This window comes from Salminus brasiliensis, unplaced genomic scaffold (assembly GCF_030463535.1).
Source record: "Salminus brasiliensis unplaced genomic scaffold, fSalBra1.hap2 scaffold_123, whole genome shotgun sequence".
Lineage (NCBI taxonomy): Eukaryota > Metazoa > Chordata > Actinopteri > Characiformes > Bryconidae > Salminus > Salminus brasiliensis.
In genome coordinates this window covers 9434-28133 of record NW_027326655.1, presented here as the reverse complement: position 1 = coordinate 28133, position 18700 = coordinate 9434, and the positions used below count along the sequence as shown (strand labels likewise).

General features: G+C 51.5%; 1 protein-coding gene across 1 annotated transcript in view; it reads left to right on the top strand.

Annotated features, from left to right (window-relative positions):
* The window catches only part of LOC140548821 (voltage-dependent P/Q-type calcium channel subunit alpha-1A-like), a 40167-nt gene extending 25421 nt beyond the window's left edge, over positions 1-14746 (top strand). Inside the window, 6 exon segments of the mRNA XM_072671992.1 lie at positions 2754-2860; positions 3156-3294; positions 4932-5051; positions 9870-10080; positions 11190-11431; positions 13233-14746. Of these exon segments, the coding sequence (XP_072528093.1) occupies positions 2754-2860; positions 3156-3294; positions 4932-5051; positions 9870-10080; positions 11190-11431; positions 13233-13853 (1440 nt within the window). The 3' untranslated portion in view covers positions 13854-14746.
* Positions 14747-18700: the final 3954 nt, after the last annotated feature.

Below are 18700 nucleotides of genomic sequence, written 5' to 3'. Positions count from 1 at the left end.
CTTCGCTAGCCATTAGCATTAGCATTGAAGTAGACAGAAGGTTATCATGTGAAACTGTGAACTGACTAGGTGTGGTTAAGTGGTATAAGACCTCCTCCACCACTGAGCTGACACTGCCTGAGATCCCTGATGAGTCTTCTGAGCATTGCTGACATTAGTGCTAGCATTGCCATTAGCATTAGCAAATGCTAATACCTTCTCTAATCTTCCTGTTTCCTGTTTACCTCAAAGACGGAACTGTAAAGAATCACAGAGACACCGTTTTCTAAAATGTTAGCTAATTCTTCACCCACCTAAACTGCTCTAGCATAAGTGCTAGCATTAGCATGAACTGCTCACTTTCAACCATTCAGACATGTCTTGTCAAGGTTTGCTAGCATTCATGCTAATGGCAACAATAAAGATATTCTATGCATTTACTTTACTTTAACGCGTCATTTCCGAAACAAGACTGGTGGGACACAAATGATGGCCCGGTCGTGGAATCGCCCAGATAATGTCCTCAGTAAGTCCAGCATAGCCAGTCTGATACAGTCGTGGTATTACCCCCAGAATTCGGCCACGGTGGGATTGTCCCTTTCCTGATGATCAGCAAACTTTATGGAAGTCTAGTCCAGGGGTCTTCAAATCTGGACCTTGAATCCTGATTCCAGTCCTGGTCTTTGTTCTTGAGGAAGTTAAGGGAACCGTTAATGTAATGATGGGCCTCATAGTGCCACAAAGACTCTGGCGTGAAGGCTGTCCTTTTATAATCCAGTCATTGAAGAAACAGGAGCAGGAAAAGACTCGGGGCTCGACTCCCAGACCCAGGTTAAACCTGGTCTCTGACTGCTGGGGGTTCACTGAGTCTTTGTAAACTTGTGAGAGCGTTAAACACTCCTCACTGCTGTGGGCTGGGAATAATGTCTCTTAATGCTGCTTAATGGACTCCAGGGGTGCTCTGCTAGAACACTGTGGTAAAAACAAGGGATCGGATCTGAATCAGGCTTAAAATAGCCCATACCCAATCCATTAAACTAGACCTGGATCGGCGCTGATCCAGATCCACTACTACATTACTAATGCAGGAAGTGTTAGCAAGATTTCCATGGACCTTCACTGGGACATAGTCCAGGACAGTGACTTGATCCGAGTCTCTGGATGAGCCCTGAGGAGAAACCGGTCGGGTTTTGTTGTTCAGGCTTGTGTTGAAATATGAAGAACAGTTCTGCAGGTGTAAATGTGATGACAGTTATGAATATTGATACAACATGGCCGACTGTGAGTGTGAGTGCACCCCCCCACTCCTGCCCGACACAGTGTTCATAGCTTCATAGTTTCCAGACCCGCCAGGCATTCATGACCTGCATACTGATGATATCCAGGAGGTTCCCCTCGTGCCATCAAAACAGCTCTGAGACATGGAGGCATGGACTCCACAAGACCTCTGAAGGTGTACTGTGGTACCTGGCACCAGTGAGAGGCTTGGGTTCCCATGACCCCAGTTGTCCTTCCTTGGAGCACTTTTGGTAGGTGCAGACCACTGCATACCAGAAGGGAACCTCCCACTCATAGACCTGCCTGATGTTCTGGAGATGTTCTGACCGACTCATTATCTAGAACATCACAGTCTGGTTCTTGTCTCAGTGTCTCAGATTCTTATAGTATAGTCCTGGCGAGTCTTGGTGAAGGATTGGCTGGACTCTAAATTCAGCTGAAGAAGTATGGACACTCTCACTCCTGTGTGTGTGTGTGTGTGTGTGTGTGTGTGTGTGTGTGTGTTTTGCCTTTCCTGGACCTGCCTGTCTCAGACTGACCCTGTATCCCTGTATCTGTTCTCCACACAAGCCGCTCAACATCACTGTGCTCTGCTGTACCTGTCTCTGTCTCACTGTCCACCTCACTGTCCACCTCACTGTCCCTCTGTCTCTCTCTCTCTCTCTCTCTCTACTCCTGTCTATTTCTCTCTCCTTCACCTGTAGATGATGTCGTTTATTCTGCATGTTGTTTATTGGTTGTTTGTTGTTGTTTGTTTTTTCATACCTGTCTCTCTGTTCTGTCTGATCAATTGATCGGTTGATTGGTTTAATTTTGTCTACCTGATGTTTCTAACACTGAATCTTCTCTCCTGACTGTCTGTTCATTACTGGTGTGTTAGATGTTGAGAGGAGGTTCTCAGTGGAACCTCCAGCTGCCACAGACTCTGAGTCTCAGAGCTTGATCCTGAGATCCTGAGGTGGTCCTGATCAATCAGGTGATCCTTGGTCTTGTTAACCCTTAGAACTCGATTCACATCAACAAAAATCCACGGAGAAGAATCAACAACTGCATCTCAAATCAGGTGTTAGAAACTGCTCCTCACCACTTAAGTATACCAGCACGTTCAGTGTTGTTGAGGGCTGGACTCTGGGGAGGTCAGACTGTTGCAAGATCTTCTTGATCAGCTTCCCATCCTTCCAGACCCACAGCGCTGAGTCTAGACTTCTAGGGGTTAACTAACACACTGAGGATAAGCCTGGGCTCTTAGACCTGGGAGGTCTTGGCAGCAGAAGTGGTCATACCCCCTCATTAGCGATGGACTGGAGAGACGAGGCTCAAGTCCACCCAGGTTGTATGAGGGCACATGGAGGGGACTCCATTTCCCACAATGCCCTGCAGCTGGCTGGAGCCCTACCAGTGTATTGCAAGGTGGCTTGTGTGTGTGTGTGTTTGTGACCCCGTGTTCCCATGAGTGTGTGTGACCCCGGCTGCCGGCCATGTCGTATCTCACACAGAACCGAACGCCATTAATGTTTCAGCGCATGGAGCCGTCCCCCAACCAGGAGGGGGGTCAGGGGGTCAATGGCCTGACCGATCTACAGCAGGACACGGTCAACAGCCTGTGAGTACCAGTCTCTCTCTCTCTCCCCCTGTGCTCCCTTCATTACTGTAGTTCTAGATCCTGAGCCAGTAACTCTAACTAATGTGTACTGTAGCTTTAACCCGACCAGAACCAGCTCAGAACCAGTAAACTGTGATGTCAGAACTAGCCCATGTTTGAACCTATGCACAGCTGGTGCAGCCGGACCCAGTTTAAAGCTCCTGCTCATGTCCAGCCCCGTGAGACGTCCTGTCAAGTCTCTCTCTCTCTCGTTCACTTCCTGTCTCTCCGTCCACTGACCCTGTGTTTGGTTCAGGCCTGTGGACTCTGCTTTGATGGACAGTCAGTCATGGGTCACTCCTCGTGCTCAGGAGATGTTCCACAAAGCAGCCCCTGACAACTGGAACTCGGAGAGACCCTACGATGATCACCATGACAACCGCCACAACCCACAGGTAAAGCTAGCTGCAGGCAACAATGCTGCAGTCTTTTCAGAGAGAATAGTGGGGTTTGACCCACGATGCAGTTCTTCACCTAGGCCACTAGGAGTGGCCACTGTTCAGACATGCACTTGTCCCACGGACAATGGCCGGCCCACCTCCGTTCCATTTCCATGTTGTTGTATTTCAGACCCTTTGTGCTTCAGCCAATTACAGTCTTCATCGTTGGTGTCTTTTCTAGGGATGCACCAAAAAACGAAACCGAATGTTCAGGACATGACTTCACGCTTTTATAAGTGGACCAAACATCTCAGAATCAGAACTCCAGATTCTAATAAAATAAGCAAAGGATATGTTTGGCAAAATACACCAACTCATAAAGAACAGAAATAGTGCATAAAGAGTGGAAAGTAAAGTCATCCAGATATACAGGCAGTCTAAACTCTTCTCATAGACTGAGCATTTGCTCAGAGTCCTGACAGAGCAGCAGAACCACCTCTCTTCAGTCTATAACGGTGTTTAATCTGATTGGCTGAGCTGCTGGAAGCTGCTGGAAGCCATTGATGTCACATGTGTTGAATTGAATTGTGTATTAATGCTCTGAGCTCTGAAGAGAGTGGAAATCTTCTCAGCTGTGATGTCCACCATAATGCTCCATCCAAACAGAACAGAATGAGCTTTTAAATATGAGGTTCTCTCTCGACTGGGAGACCCAACATCTATGAGAATATTGTAGGAAAGGATAATTAAATCCATTTCAGCTTCTTACAAGTACGTTTACTGTTGGGTTCCCCCCCTGTGGAGCGATCTGGCTCACTTTAGGTCAATGTGTTGTACAGTAGTATTTTACAGAACCAGTCAAACAAACTGAAAAACCTTGTTTACGACTGATAGACTGTGTTATTGCAGTGCTATTTCCTCTTCCTCTTCCTCATGATAAATCTGATGGTATACTTTATGAATTTAGTTCACTGTGTTGTAAGTTTTATCTTCAACATTGTGGAGGTAACCTTCCCTCCAGCTTTAGTGACTGAAATTTTGGTGCATATTTGTCTTTTCCCACCTCCATCCTTCCATCCCTCCCTCTCTTCCTCTCTTCCTCTGTCAGTCTCTCTCTCTCTCTCTGTCTGTTTCTGGTATTTCTCACTCCTGTTGGTGGTTGATGGTTCTCTTGCCCCACTGTTGCTCACCCTCGGTCTCCGTCGCTCGTGTGTCCTGCCCCTTCACCTGGCCTGGCTGTTTCCTCTCTGACTGTTGGACTGTTCCCCTTCGCCAGCACACTCTCATCTCTCCCTGCGTCCCTCTAGCCCCGTCCTGCTGGCCCCTGCCCCAGCACACCTTTTAAGGTGTTACTGCACCTGTTAGACCCTACGTTCCTCCCTACTGCCCTCTAAAAGTGTTACTGCACCTGTTAGAAGTTAGAAGTTTAATTTAGAGACTCACTGGACGTCTCACAAAATTCAGTTTCAGTTTTCTTTTCCAAGTTATATGTTAGCCTTTCACCAGCAGGAGGGGAATGTGTCCTCACTGTCAGGTTACACCTCCGTCAGGGCCGATTCACATGAACTGATCACGGGTTTGAATCGATCAGGAGATTGCCTTGTAAAGCTGGAGTTGCAGGCTGGCCCACACGCTCTCCTTCTGTTTTGCAGACAGTAGAAATGAGAGAGATGGGGCCTGTTGGGGGCGGTTACTCCGACACTGAGACTTTTCACCCAATGGAAGGGCATGGGAGGACCATTTCCATGCCCCGCCTCTCAGCAGACAACCAAGTGAGCACCTTCATCCTACCATCAACTCTCCTCTCCTCTCCTGCCCTGCACTCATCCCTCCAACCATGCGTACATCCACCACACCTCCATCTTTTCTCTGTATTTCTTTATTCAGTTCAGGGTGGCCCAGCTCAGGTCCTGGAGATTCAGGAGTCCAGCACGTCTTCCTTAAGTGCGGTTCCACCTTGTTCCACCTCAGTAAAGTCAGAGCTAACTTTTCTAGATTTCAGAGGAGCATTGCTGTGAGGAGTTGATTGCATTTAGTACAGTAGTAAGGTCAGGTTGTTGAATGACCACCACCCTGTTCTATCCCCGTTAGGCAGCATGGAGCCAATAGGGTCATGATGTTGATCTGCTCCTGCAGAGAGTCCTATTCTATTGGCAGTACTTCTTCTCTACAGGGACTAGACAAGCTGTGTGTGCATTTGCACATCAGGGTGCAGCTTAAAGTAGCTGAATGCATTAATTGGAAGGAGTGTCCACAAACATTTGGACACATGTAGCCTATGAACTTAGCTTTACTTAGCTTTCTGACCGACTTAAATGTAAAAGGGGGTTATTTTGGGGGTCTGTTTACAACTTTAGCCTAGCATCTCCTGTTGACTACGGAGGCGCCCACCCTACCAAACATGTCTTGGCTGATCCACTGAATCTGGGCCCGGTGATCAGTCAAGATATTTTTCACTGAACTGTTCCTTTAGCTGATGAATGAGAAGGATCGGAACCAGGTGTCTTGGAGAACTGTGCTGGACTCCAGGTCCTAAGCGGGACTTTCCTGGTGTAGTTCAGCTATACGGCTAACTGGCTGTTACCGTCTTGGCTTCAGCCAAGGCAGTGAAAGGCTAATACCAAATCTAGATATTGGTTTGGTATGCTAATATGCTAACATGCTAACGTTAAGGCAAATGCTAGCATGTCAATTCTAAGGGCGGACCTTTTTCTGTCATCATGCAGTGACAGATTGTATGTGTGTGTGTGTGTATGTGTGTGTGTGTTAGCATTAGCCAAATGTGGCAAATCCAGAAAGTAAAATTCCCCCCCAGGTTTTTGGTACGACTGCCTGGATGGCTCTGCTCCCGGGCGGATTTTTACTTTCTGGACCTGGATCTGCCACTTCTGGCATTAGCATTCCTCTCGCTGCCATCCCACTAGCTCACACTGAACACAGCCTTGGTCTGTCTTGTCTGTACTGTAGCCTGAGCCTGAATGGGTTAGGGGTGCTAAGACCATTACGAGCTGCCGGCCTGAAGATCATGATCACCCCACAGCACACAGAGAAGGCTCCCTGACTGACCAGACTTGCTCTGTCCAATTAGAGGTCTGAATCTTCATCAGGTTCATCTAGATCTGGTGAGAGTCTGGGTCTCGGAGTGGTCCAGCGGACTACTCGGCTGGCCGATGCATTAGAGCCGGGTAGCCGGCGCTTTCCTCAGAGCGTGTTGGACGCCCGGTGGCGCTGCATCGGCTGGCGGTGGCTGGTTGCGCTTGTCCATCTTCACCCTCAGCACTCGTCTAGAGTTTCAAAAAGGCCACGCCCACTTTATAAAGCCTCTATATCTCAGAAATGAATGAAGGTACAGATTTTGCACACTGGCCACTGTGACATCATTTCCTGCAAACGTTAAGCAGATCTGGGGTGGTCAGTTGGGGGACCCCAAGATTGACCCGTCACTGATTTTTTGGGGGGTACATTGAGAGAGAAAGTGTGTGTGTGTGTGTGTGTGTGTGTGTGTGTCAGCTGATCAGGAGCTCAGGTGTTAAGGAGGAAAATACTGGGATGTGCAGAACCTGTGTGTTCTTTGTGTGTGTGTGTGTGTGTTTAGCTGTGGTGTAGGTCTCTCTTCTTGTTGGTGTGTCTAACGCTGCTCTGTCCTGCAGAGTGTTCCCTGTACCGTGGTAAGTCTGCCAAGGCACCGCCCCATCCTCCCCACCCACCCACCCCCTTTCTCCACCCCCTCTCTCCACCCCCTCACTCCTTCTCTCTCTTTCACATCAGTTGGAAACAGGACTCTCTCTCGCTCGCTCGCTCCTTCTCTCCATGATCCAGTCCTCTCCTACCCCAGTGTGGTCTTGGCCAATCCCAGCAATACACTTCCATCCCTGTCCTCTAATAATCTCTCTCTCTCTCTCTCTCCACTCTCTCTCTCTCTCTCTCTCTCTCTCTCTCTGTGCTATGTCCCCTGTGCTTCGTGTCTTTGCTCTGCGTATTCTCAAGCGTCGGAGAAGCAGACCTCGAGGAAATAACCTCAGTGTATGTACCTCTGTATGTCTGCCTGTCTCTCTCCCTCCCTCTCCCTCTCTCTCTCTCTCTCTCTCTCTCTCTCTCCTCCCCCTCCATCCTCCTCTTGCTCTTTTTGTCTGTTCCAGGAGTCTGTGTCTTGCTCTATAAGTCTTGGTGATCTTTATTCCATCGCACTTCCAAGTGCCTCTCAATGTCCTCACTTGCTCTCTCAGTCTCCCTATCGGTCTACCGGTCTGCTGATTGATCTGTCTCTGTATCTCTGTATCTATAACCCGTCCCTGTCCCAGTAGAGTGACCTGGTGTCCCACATTGTGCAGGAAAGTCCACTATTCCCATCTAGACCGTATCTCTCTTAGCCCCGAAACTCAGGATGGACTTTCCTTCGGCCACTTTTCGTAGGATCCAAACATCTGCCCTCGCTCTACAGTGTTCGGCTCACCTGAGGGACTACAGTTACCCTCCACACCCACTCGCCTCCCAGCCAGCCGGCTCCTGTGGGGCTCGTATGGGTGGAAACTGGGCTAGGTGGGTTTCCCAAACGGGCCCCATCATTACAGCTCACCCTAATCTCATGAGTCCCATCTAGGTCCACCTACAACCCAGATTGGGCTCATGTTTAAGCCCTCCAGGTCCCATCACTGACCGAAACCCTCCGGATCCCAGTTGGGCCACCCATACAGGCCCCACATGGACATGTTAGCTGGGCAGTGGGAGATGGCTCGGACCGCACAGAGCCAGTGAGAATGCTTTACATATAATCAACCCCAGAGCGTCCCTCAGGCCCTACGTGTTCGGAAGGAGACGCACTCTTCATGCTGTCCTGGGGCACGGTCCCGCTGCGCATCCCGCCGGCAACACTTCACATACAGCGGCACGGAAACGCGCCCAGCCGAGCAGGACACTGACACTGTGGCCCGAGGATCACGAGTTTGAACCGCGGGTCGGTCATGCTGCGTCACCTCAGCAGCCGGAGCCCGAGAGAGCACAATTGGCCGTGCCCTCTCTGATTGGGTAGAGGGCGCTCTGTCCCCTCATCACTTCCGTTGTGATGCTGGCCGGCAATAAAAAGACAGGATTACAACAGTCCTGCATTTTGACTGGTCGGACCGGGTCAGCCTACTCTATAACTGTCTCCCCACTGCAGCCCCCAAACCTCTAAGAGTGTGTGTGTGTGTGTTTGTTTGCGCCCTCCTGTGTGTGTGTGTGTCCCAGGTATGAGTCTCAGGTATGAGCATGAGCTGAAACAGTGACGGACATCCGTAGCATGCTCCTGCATGGCATCAAGCAACTGATGAGATATCGTGTGTGTGTGTGTGTGTGTGTGTGTGTGTGTGTGAGTGTGTGTGAGTGTGTGTGTGAGTGTGTGTGAGTGTGTGTGTGTGTGTGGACTGACTGTAAGGTACTGCTCTGCTGAGGTGATGCTGCTTGCAGATTACTGCTGTAGTTTCTGCAGTGCTGCCGTACCTACATGATAATGAGCTCCACCCTGCAGAGTGTCCCCTACCCCACTGTCCCCTACTCCCTACCCCACTGTCCCCTACTCCCTACCTCACTGTCCCCTACTCCCTACCTCACTGTCCCCTTCTCCCTACCCCACTGTCCCCTACTCCCTACCCCACTGTCCCCTACTCCCTACCTCACTGTCCCCTTCTCCCTACCCCACTGTCCCCTACTCCCTACCTAACTGTCCCCTACTCCCTACCTCACTGTCCCCTTCTCCCTACCTCACTGTCCCCTATTCCCTACCTCACTGTCCCCTTCTCCCTATCTTACTGTCCCCTACCCCCACCTCACTGTCCCCTACTCCCTACCTACTCCCCACCTTACTGTCCCCTTATAGTCCCCTACTCCTCCACCTTACTGTCCCCTACTCCCTACTATTCCCTACTAACTCTGTCCCGAACTCTGTACCCTCAGTGTTTCCTGCTCCATACCCTTTTGTCCCTCTCCTTGTGTCTCTCCTATTCCCTTACCTACAAATCAGTGTGGAGCTGTATTATAATGGTAGCGTGCTGGTGTAGCGTGCTGGTGTAGCGTGTAGTGTGTACAGTGTGTTGGTGTAGGCTGAGCAGGGGGGGGACCTGGCTGGCCTGTGCTGTGATGGAGAGCTTTGAAATGCATGTCCGGCATCAAGGCATGCTGAGCATTTCCTGTCTTTCTGTCTCTGCCTCTGTCTCTGTCTCTGACTCTGACTCTGTCTCTTACTCTGACTCTGACTGTCTCTGCCTCTGTCTCTGCCTCTGCCTCTGCCTCTGTCTCTGACTGTCTCTGCCTCTGCCTCTGCCTCTGACTGTCTCTGCCTCTGTCTCTGTCTCTATTTCCTCTCTGCCTTTCTCTGTCCTCCTCCTTTTGCTCTTGGATGCATGTTGGATGAGATGTGTAGGTAAATGGATGGGATAGGGCAGGCATGGTAATGACATGGAAACCCAAACACACACACACACACACACACACAGGCAGCCCATTGCCAACCTGACTTCAGTCAAACTGCTTCCTCACACCAAACCAGCTGAATGTGACCTTCCTGTCTCCTCCTCCATTCTTCTTGTTCTCTACATCCTTCTCTCTTCATGCAGACCATCACAGACATGAGTCCAATGCGGCGGTCTACGTCCTCGCTGGTGCATGGGCGGTCGGGTCGGAGCGTCCGGCTGGACGATTACTCTCTGGAGCGGGTGGTATCAGAGGAAGGACAAAGACATGGACGACGAAGGAGAGAGCGAGAGAGAGAGCGCAGTCACCGAACCTCTGAGAGATCCCTCACCCGATACACTGATGCCGACACAGGTCAAATACTTTCTGAGCTCTAAGCTCTTATGTCACGCTAGGTGTGCTCAGGGTTCCCCTCTTCCTACATGCTGGTATTGGCTGGTGTGGTGTGGAGTGGCTCTGCCCCCTACAGGTTCATCCTTGCCACCTTCCTTCCTTCCACTTTATGTATAGCTCCTCCCCCAGACTCCAGTTCTCCAAACCCAGCCTCAGCGGTCACTGTTCAGCTGCGGTACCAGATCTCATTCTTGAACCCAGGACCTCTACTTTACGTTTCAGCAGATGTTCAGATGTTCAGATGTTCATGGCCACACTGACCACTGAGTCAGTCGCCAGTCACTGTTGTACCTTCAGATCCACTTAGCAGTCAGTTAGCCGGCGTGTTCCCTATTTGTCCAGCAGTCCTACTGGCTCCTCTTCACGCCTCCATTGAACCTATGCAAATATTCTCAGCTAGAGCCACTTATGAGGCCACTGGTATTACAGAGGAAAGGGCAGTGTAATGTTAGGAGTCTTGCCCAAGAACTCAAGGACTATTGGTGTAGCACAGGATAGCCACCCAGACCGGGACTCGAACCCCAGTCTCCCACATGGTGAGGAAGCCTCTGATTCTGAGGAAGTCTTCACAGGAACTTCTGCCTCTGCCACTTACCCTGATTCCCAGACCCTGAACACCACTGTAGGCTTTCAGTTGGCAGGTATTTCCATAGAGAGCAGTGCTGCTCCAGGTCTCCTCACCAGTCCGCTGTTGAAGCGCCTGGCCGCTTGGCTTTTCACAGGCCAGTCAGAGATGGGATGAATTGGTGTGTCTGATTTTCCGATCTCTGATTCTCTGATCTCTGATCTCTGATTCTTTGATCTCTGATTCTCTGATACTCTGATTCTCTGATCTCTAATTCTCTGATTCTCTGATCTCTGATTCTCTGATCTCTGATTCTCTGATCTCTGATTCTCTGATCTCTGATCTCTGATTCTCTGATCTCTGATTCTCTGATCTCTGATCTCTGATTCTCTGATCTCTGATTCTCTGATTCTCTGATCTCTGATCTCTGATTCTCTGATCTCTGATCTCTGATTCTCTGATTCTCTGATCTCTGATTCTCTGTCGTCTCTGTTCAACACGTCAGGTCTGGGCACAGATCTCAGCACTACAACCCAGTCAGGTGACCTTCCTCCCAAAGAGCGGGAGAGAGAGCGAGGCAGGGCCAAAGACCGGCGGCACCATCATCATCATCATCACCATCACAGCTCGGTGGACAAAGAACATTACGGCCATGAGAGAGAGTACCATCATCATTCCCACAACAGGCCGGAGCGCCACTGGTCCCGTTCGCCCAGCGAGGGCAGGGATGGCAGGGGACTCAGACAGGTGGGACAAACATGCCCTCCGCTGGTCAGGAGATGTTTATTCTCTATTGTTTTGCTGTCAGAAGAAACTTTGTATCTCTAAAATGTCTCAGAGGACGATGAAGAGGATATTTCTGCTGGTCCAAACATTACACACTTCAAACGAGGTGCAACAAAGAGAAATGGAGATACAAAGCTTTGATCTGATGATAAGTTACGACCTGAATGTGTCTAACCCCAACCCTAACCCTAAGACTAACCCCAACCCCAACCCTAACCCTAAGACTAACCCCAACCCCAACCCTAACCCCAACCCCAACCCCAACCCTAACCATAACCCCAACCCCAACCCTAACCCTAAGACTAACCCCAACCCCAACCCCAACCCTAACCATAACCCCAACCCCAACCCCAACCCTGACCATAACCCCAACCCCAACCCTAACCCTAAGACTAACCCCAACCCCAACCCTAACCCTAAGACTAACCCCAACCCCAACCCTAACCATAACCCCAACCCCAACCCTAACCCTAAGACTAACCCCAACCCCAACCCTAACCCTAAGACTAACCCCAACCCCAACCCTAAGACCCCAACACTAACCATAACCCCAACCCCAACCCTAAGACCCCAACACTAACCATAACCCCAACCTCAACCCCAACCCTAACCTTAACCTTAACGCCAACGCCAACCCCAACCTTAACCCCAACCCCAACCCCAACCCCAACCTTAACCCCAACCCCAACCTTAACCCCAACCTCAACCCTAACCCCTAACCCCTAACCCCAACCCCAACCCTAACCCTAACCCTAACCTTAACCTTAACCCCAACCCCTAAGATTACCTCCTAACTCCCAGGAGTGCTAATCTCGGTCTGAACCCTTCAGTGTTGATGTTTGATGGATAACGGTCTGTCTGTGAGAATAACAGTAGGTTGTGTTGTAGTGTGAACACCCTGCCTGTTCCTCCTCACTGAACCCAGTCTCTCTTCCCTGTGTTATTCTCTTATTCCTTTTCTTTATTTGTGGCTTCTCTGTGTCTTCCGCTTTGCTTGCTTGACTGTGTATGATTTTACTGACTCTCGCCCTTTCTCTCTCTCTCTCTCTCTCTCTCTCTCTCTCTCTCACTCACTCTCGCTCTCTCTCTCGCTCTCTCTCTCTCTCTCTCTCTCACTCGCTCTCGCTCTCTCTCTCGCTCTCGCTCTCTCTCTCGCTCTCTCTCTCTATGTCTCTCTCTCTCTCTCTCACTCGCTCTCGCTCTCTCTCTCGCTCTCTCTCTCTATGTCTCTCTGTCTCTCTCACTCTCGCTCTCTCTCTATCTCTCTCTCTCTCTCTCTGCCTCTCTCTCTCTCTCTCGCTCTCTCTCTCTCTCTCTCTCTCTCTCTATGTCTCTCTGTCTCTCTCTCTCTCGCTCTCTCTCTCTCTCTCTCTCTCGCTCTCTCTCTCTGTCTCTCTCTCTATGTCTCTCTCTCGCTCTCTCTCTCTCTCTCTCTCTCTCTCTCGCTCTCTCTCTCTGTCTCTCTCTCTATGTCTCTCTGTCTCTCTCTCTCTCGCTCTCTCTCTCTCTCTCTCTCTCGCTCTCTCTCTCTGTCTCTCTCTCTATGTCTCTCTCTCGCTCTCTCTCTCTCTCTCTCTCTCTCTCTCGCTCTCTCTCTCTGTCTCTCTCTCTATGTCTCTCTCTCGCTCTCTCTCTCGCTCTCTCTCTCTATGTCTCTCTCTCTCTCTTGCCGGCGTTTGTGCTTCCCTATTTTTTGCCTTCAATGTTTTTGTGCTTGCTTTTTTATTTTTTTGTCGTGTTTTTTGTTTCCATTTTCGTTTAGGGCAGTAGTTCAGTGAGCGGAAGCCCTGTCCCGTCGACATCGGGCACCAGCACGCCCCGCCGCGGGCGTCGCCAACTGCCCCAGACGCCCTCCACCCCGCGTCCCAAGGTCACCTACTCACCCGCCGTCCGGAAACCCACCTACGCGCACTCCCCCGGTCAGGGCCGTCTCCGCTCGCCCTCACCGGGTCAAGAGGGTCACTACCACCATCGCTCGTCTTCTCGCCCACCTTCTCACCCCCCCTCGCGGTCGCCCTCTCGCCCACAGTCACGCCAGGCCTCCCCTCGATCACCCAGAAACCCCCGCTGGTGCGCCCCAGTGGACAGTTTGGAAGGTGACGCGCCGTTTTACGAGCGCGACTACGAATACGAGCGCCACCACGAGCCTCCTGCGTACGAGCAGAGCATGGCGCAGGGCAACCCTCACTCACATTCCCGCTCGCCCAGGACTGCCCGCCACGGCGGATTTTCACACCCGCGCCGCGTCCCCAACGGCTTCCGTTCGCCCTCCCCTCCATCCCCACACCACCGCGGACACACGCACCGCGGGACGCACCCGCGAGGGCCGAGGAAGGGCCTCCAGGAACCCTACAGTGAGACGGACGAGGACGACTGGTGCTAGCGCTGGCATGCGACGTCCACAAGGGGCGACACCTAAACCCGCCCCGCGATTGAAACACAGAGACGTTGGTATGCGGATTCGGGAGGAGAGAGAGAGGAAGGAGGGGGGAGTGATGTGACGCTGCGCTCACACCAAACAGACAACTGCGAGAGGCCTTGCTATCTCTCCTGCTCTCTCTCTCTCTCTCTCTACCGCCTTCTCCCTTGCTTCTCTGGAAAACATTACCCAGAAGCCTCAGCAAGGAAGGGCTGGGGGGAGGGGGTGTGGCCCAGCCGTGGCTGTCTCCATGGGGACGTGCGAGCGTGCGCTGGACGTTCTGCCGGACTCTGAGAGCCGGAAAGTTCCCAACATGACTGTGAAAACGCCACGAGGTTGACCACACTCGCCGACACCCCGGTTCACCCCAAATACATCCAGCTATGCCTCTTCAGACCCCAGAGATTAAAACGTGAAACAAGCGAACGCAGAAAGAGCGAGCGAGAGCTAGCTCCGCCCACTGCAAAACTAGCCAATGGCATCGCGGGCTGATACTGATGAGTTTTATCATCGAAGTTCACTCAACATGCTGAGTTGACCTCATCGCCTGGGGTGGGTAGGGGTTAACCAGAGAGGGGGGGGGGGCGGGGGGAGCCCTCAGAGGCCCCGCCCACAAACTGTCCATCAGGTCACAACAGAAGGGCCGGATGAGGGACAGGATGAAAGACTGGTTCTTCTTCAGTATGTCTTTAATGAATTAATTACTTCTTCTTCTTCTTCTTCTTCTTCTCGGACGTTTGGAGCTTGGTTATTCTGTTGCATTCGCTCTGCTTTCTTTGATCTTTTTGGACTCAAATCCGAGGGAAACTTGCATGATTGATTAAAAAAAAAAAACAGACAAACAACTAACTGTGGGACAGGGGTGGGACGGGGAGGGGACGGGGAGGAGGGGACAGGGAGGGGACGGGTGATAGCTCTCCTTTTATTTTGCTCTGTTGAAAGAAGTTCTCTCCTTTTCTCTCCTGGTCGCTCCTCACACCGGTGGTCCCCGCAGCCGGCAGACTGGACATGCAGATATTCCAGGCTGTCAGCGGGACGATTTACCGTCGATCACCACCTTTGATTGCACTAAAAAAAAAAAAAAAAGGAGGAGAAAACGATAACAGAGCGATAAACTCGCTCTCGTCTCCGGATCCACAGCGACTTCGCTGACGGAGAATCAACAAGGAGAGAATTTCTCTTGGTTTATTCGTTAATAATAACTGTAGTCTTAAACAATAACGGGAGAACATGGAATGTGTGTAATGCGGTTGCCGATGGCGGCGGCGGTGGCGGTGATGGAGGTGGTCACGTGACTTTGTCGTCTTGTTTTTCGGAGTTTAAGCTGCCATCTTGTTTCTCATTTCGGTTGACTCTGTCCCGCTATGTAAAAAAAAAAAAGAAAAAGAAAAGAAAAAGGGTGTGACCTTCCGCACCCGCCGGCTTGCCGTGCAGCATCTTTACGACCTCGGTGAGCGGAAAGGCCCTAATCTGCAGGGAGCGCTGAATTTGGGACGCAGCCCGTGCTTCTCTGAAGGAGGCGGAGGAGGACTGAGCTCTTCACTCGATACTAAGTGCACTCCAGGACTGTAGCGGCCAGGTTTTTCCGCCCTCAGATCTTTTCTACCCCGGCAGTTTTAAGAGGTCCGTTTTTGTGTCTAAAGAAAAACATTTTTCAAACTGTTGCAACCTGAAATCAAACCGACGCCGAAGGCGACATTCAGGGTTCACCCGCTTTTCTCTGTCTGCAGTTTCAGAAGGAACTTTAATAGCGAGAATTGAAAAAGTTTTATAAACTCATGGGTCAGTTTTTACCCCCCTCCCCCCAACTCTCCCCCTCCCCCCCAAAGCTAAATACCGATGGTTTTCCAGCTCAGCGTAAGCGTAGGTGCAGGTGACCATTTTCAGAGGAGACTATTGTCGTTGTTTACCTTCTGCCCTCGCGGCGGTGGAGCTCAGGCGCCGCAGCGGGAAGCGCTCATTCCCAGTGGCTGCTAGAGGGCGCCGCTGCGTTGTCGACGTCCCTCTGGAGAGCTGCTAGCGCTCTTTATTTTTACCAGAGGGAGCGGTTCTGGTTTGGGAAAGGTTTGGGAAGGGTTTGGGGTTCCACACTGGATTTCCTTGACCAGCTGGAACGTAACCGGAGCCGGAAGGTCCACCCTGTCTGCCTGCCTGCCTGTCTCTCTCTCTGACACCCCAAACCCAACACACCCCTGCTCAGGATACTACACACAGACAGGCCGAGATATCCTCCTGCCTTTATCTGACCATCATACCCATCCAGTCCGATCATCACTGCCAGAGCATCCTCACACCTCATACCATGTCGTCATGTCCGTCCTGCCCTTAGCTGGTGAAGTGCTCCTTTTAGCACTCTTAGTTCTGTGGTCAGGCTCTGATCCCAGTGAGCTGCTGACCGTTCACACAGATTCTTATGCCTATGCAGATAGCATTGACTTTCTCCATGTATAGATGCATGACCGTGTTCGTGTGTGTGTTTGTGTGTGTGTGTGTGTGTGTGTGTGTGTGTGTGTGTGTTGTTGTTGTATGTCACGTCTCCTACCACAACATCATGAGTCAGTTTGGTACGGTTCAGTCCAGTCCGGTCCGTCTAGCCAACCCTCAGGCCCCTCACACCCTCCTGTCCTTCACTCTTCTCTTCCCGGCTGCTCTAGTTTGGACCTGTGCTGGGCCTACACTAGGTCTACATCTGGCGTAGGTCAGGCCTGGTTTGGACCTGTGCTGGGCCTACACTAGGTCTACATCTGGCGTAGGTCAGGCCTGGTTTGGACCTGTGCTGGGCCTACACTAGGTCTACATCTGGCGTAGGTCAGGCCTGGTTTGGACCTGTGCTGGGCCTACACTAGGTCTGCATCTGGCGTAGGTCGGGCCTGGTTTGGACCTGTGCTGGTATACTCTGGTCCCATGCTAATCCTTTTAGATGTTCCAGCAGCAGTAGGTCACTTTTGGTTCCACTGTGAATGTTCAAAGCTACAGGAGAAGCTATAGAATGAATTGGGGTAATTCTTTGATGTATGGCAATGTATCATTTGATCAAAGGGAAAATGCTGAGTGGCTCATTTTCTTGTCTCTACACATTCTGATCAGATTCGGTTTCAAATTTATGGTGGGACAAAAAAACAGACCTCTGCTGGTGGAAGCTGCACTACCCTGAGCCTCCAGTGAGCCCCTGGTTTGATGATGATGATGATGATGATGATGATGAAGCGGAACGGTACGGCAGTGGGGCGGGTGGTGAACGGGACCGCAGTGGGACGGGTGGTGAGCTGTACGGCAGTGGGGCGGGTGGTGAGCGGTACAGCAGTGGGGCGGGTGGTGAGCGGTACCGCAGTGGGGCGGGTGGTGAGCGGTACCGCAGTGGGGCGGGTGGTGAACGGGACCGCAGTGGGGCGGGTGGTGAACGGGGCCACAGTGGGGCGGGTGGTGAGCGGTACGGCAGTGGGGCGGGTGGTGAACGGGACCGCAGTGGGGCGGGTGGTGAGCGGTACGGCAGTGGGGCGGGTGGTGAACGGGACCGCAGTGGGGCGGGTGGTGAGCGGTATGGCAGTGGGGCGGGTGGTGAACGGGACCGCAGTGGGGCGGGTGGTGAGGGAAACGCTGGTCTGGAGAGCGTAGGGGGGGATTTTCTGTTTCTCAGGTTTCTGACGGTTCCTGCTGGACTCCACTATAAACACGACTGACCCTGAAGAGAGGGCAGATACTAAAAACAGACCCTCTCTGTTTCCAGACGCCGGTCAGGCCCAACATTTGCTTACAACATATGCACTGATCAGCCATAACATTGGTACCACTTGTCATGTCGGTGGTGCTAATGTTATGGCTGTACATAACTGTATTTTCAGACTTGTGGTAAAACAGAACACCTGGCAACCCAGACCTTGTGCAGCGCCGAGTCCGCAGGGCCGAGTCCGCTACGCCACTCTTGCCAGTTCTATGGTTCGGTTTTCAGTGTCGTAGCTGGTTCAGAACCGTGCTAGCACTTCAGGTTCTCATCACACCACCAACAGAACGTAGCGGTTCCGTCACTAACTCTGACGTACTCTCGGTCATGCTAATGTCGCTAACAGTGAATAAGAAGGGAATAGGCAGTAGTTAGCATTGGGAAAACGTAACAGTACTGTGTGTTTTGTTAGCATCATTAGCATGTATGGTTATGCTAACTTGCTCCTTTAAGGTTCAGGGTTCCCGCTGGGGTCACAGCAGCCTGGGTTTGGGGTCACCAAGCATTCACAAACACTCAGCTCACGCGATGTTGTTGTTGTTGCTTGTTTGTTTGTTTGTTTGTTTGTTTGTGTTGAACACAAATAAGGGCTCTCCTTCTACTGTCTGATTTTTACCAGTGCTGCCAAATCGAGTCTCCTGTAATGTAGCTCCGCCACGGCCGTGGCCTCCCTCTGTACAGATCAGCACTGCAGTGTGTGTGTGTGTGTGTGTGTGTATGCATGTTAATGTGGGTGGGGCAAGGGAGGGAGGAATTCTGGGAGCTGTAGTTTTATTCCTGTGTGGATGAGCCGAGGTGGCGAGTCCAGGTCCGGACGGTAAAACTCCGCCCCCGGACGGAACGGCTCAGCTGCAGGTTCACTTTCTGGACCTGGACTCGCCACCGTCGTGTATGAGCGAGAGATCCAGAGGCACAGCTGTGGCAGCAAAAATGCCAAAAATGAAAAAAGACAAAAAAACGACAACGCCATTCGGTCCCGGAGAGGTTCAGCCACACCAGGGATCACCAGCCATCCCCGCACTCTCAGAACCGACGCATTCTGCTGGTTCTACGCCTTAGAGCCCTTTATGTGTTAAAACACAAGTGAACA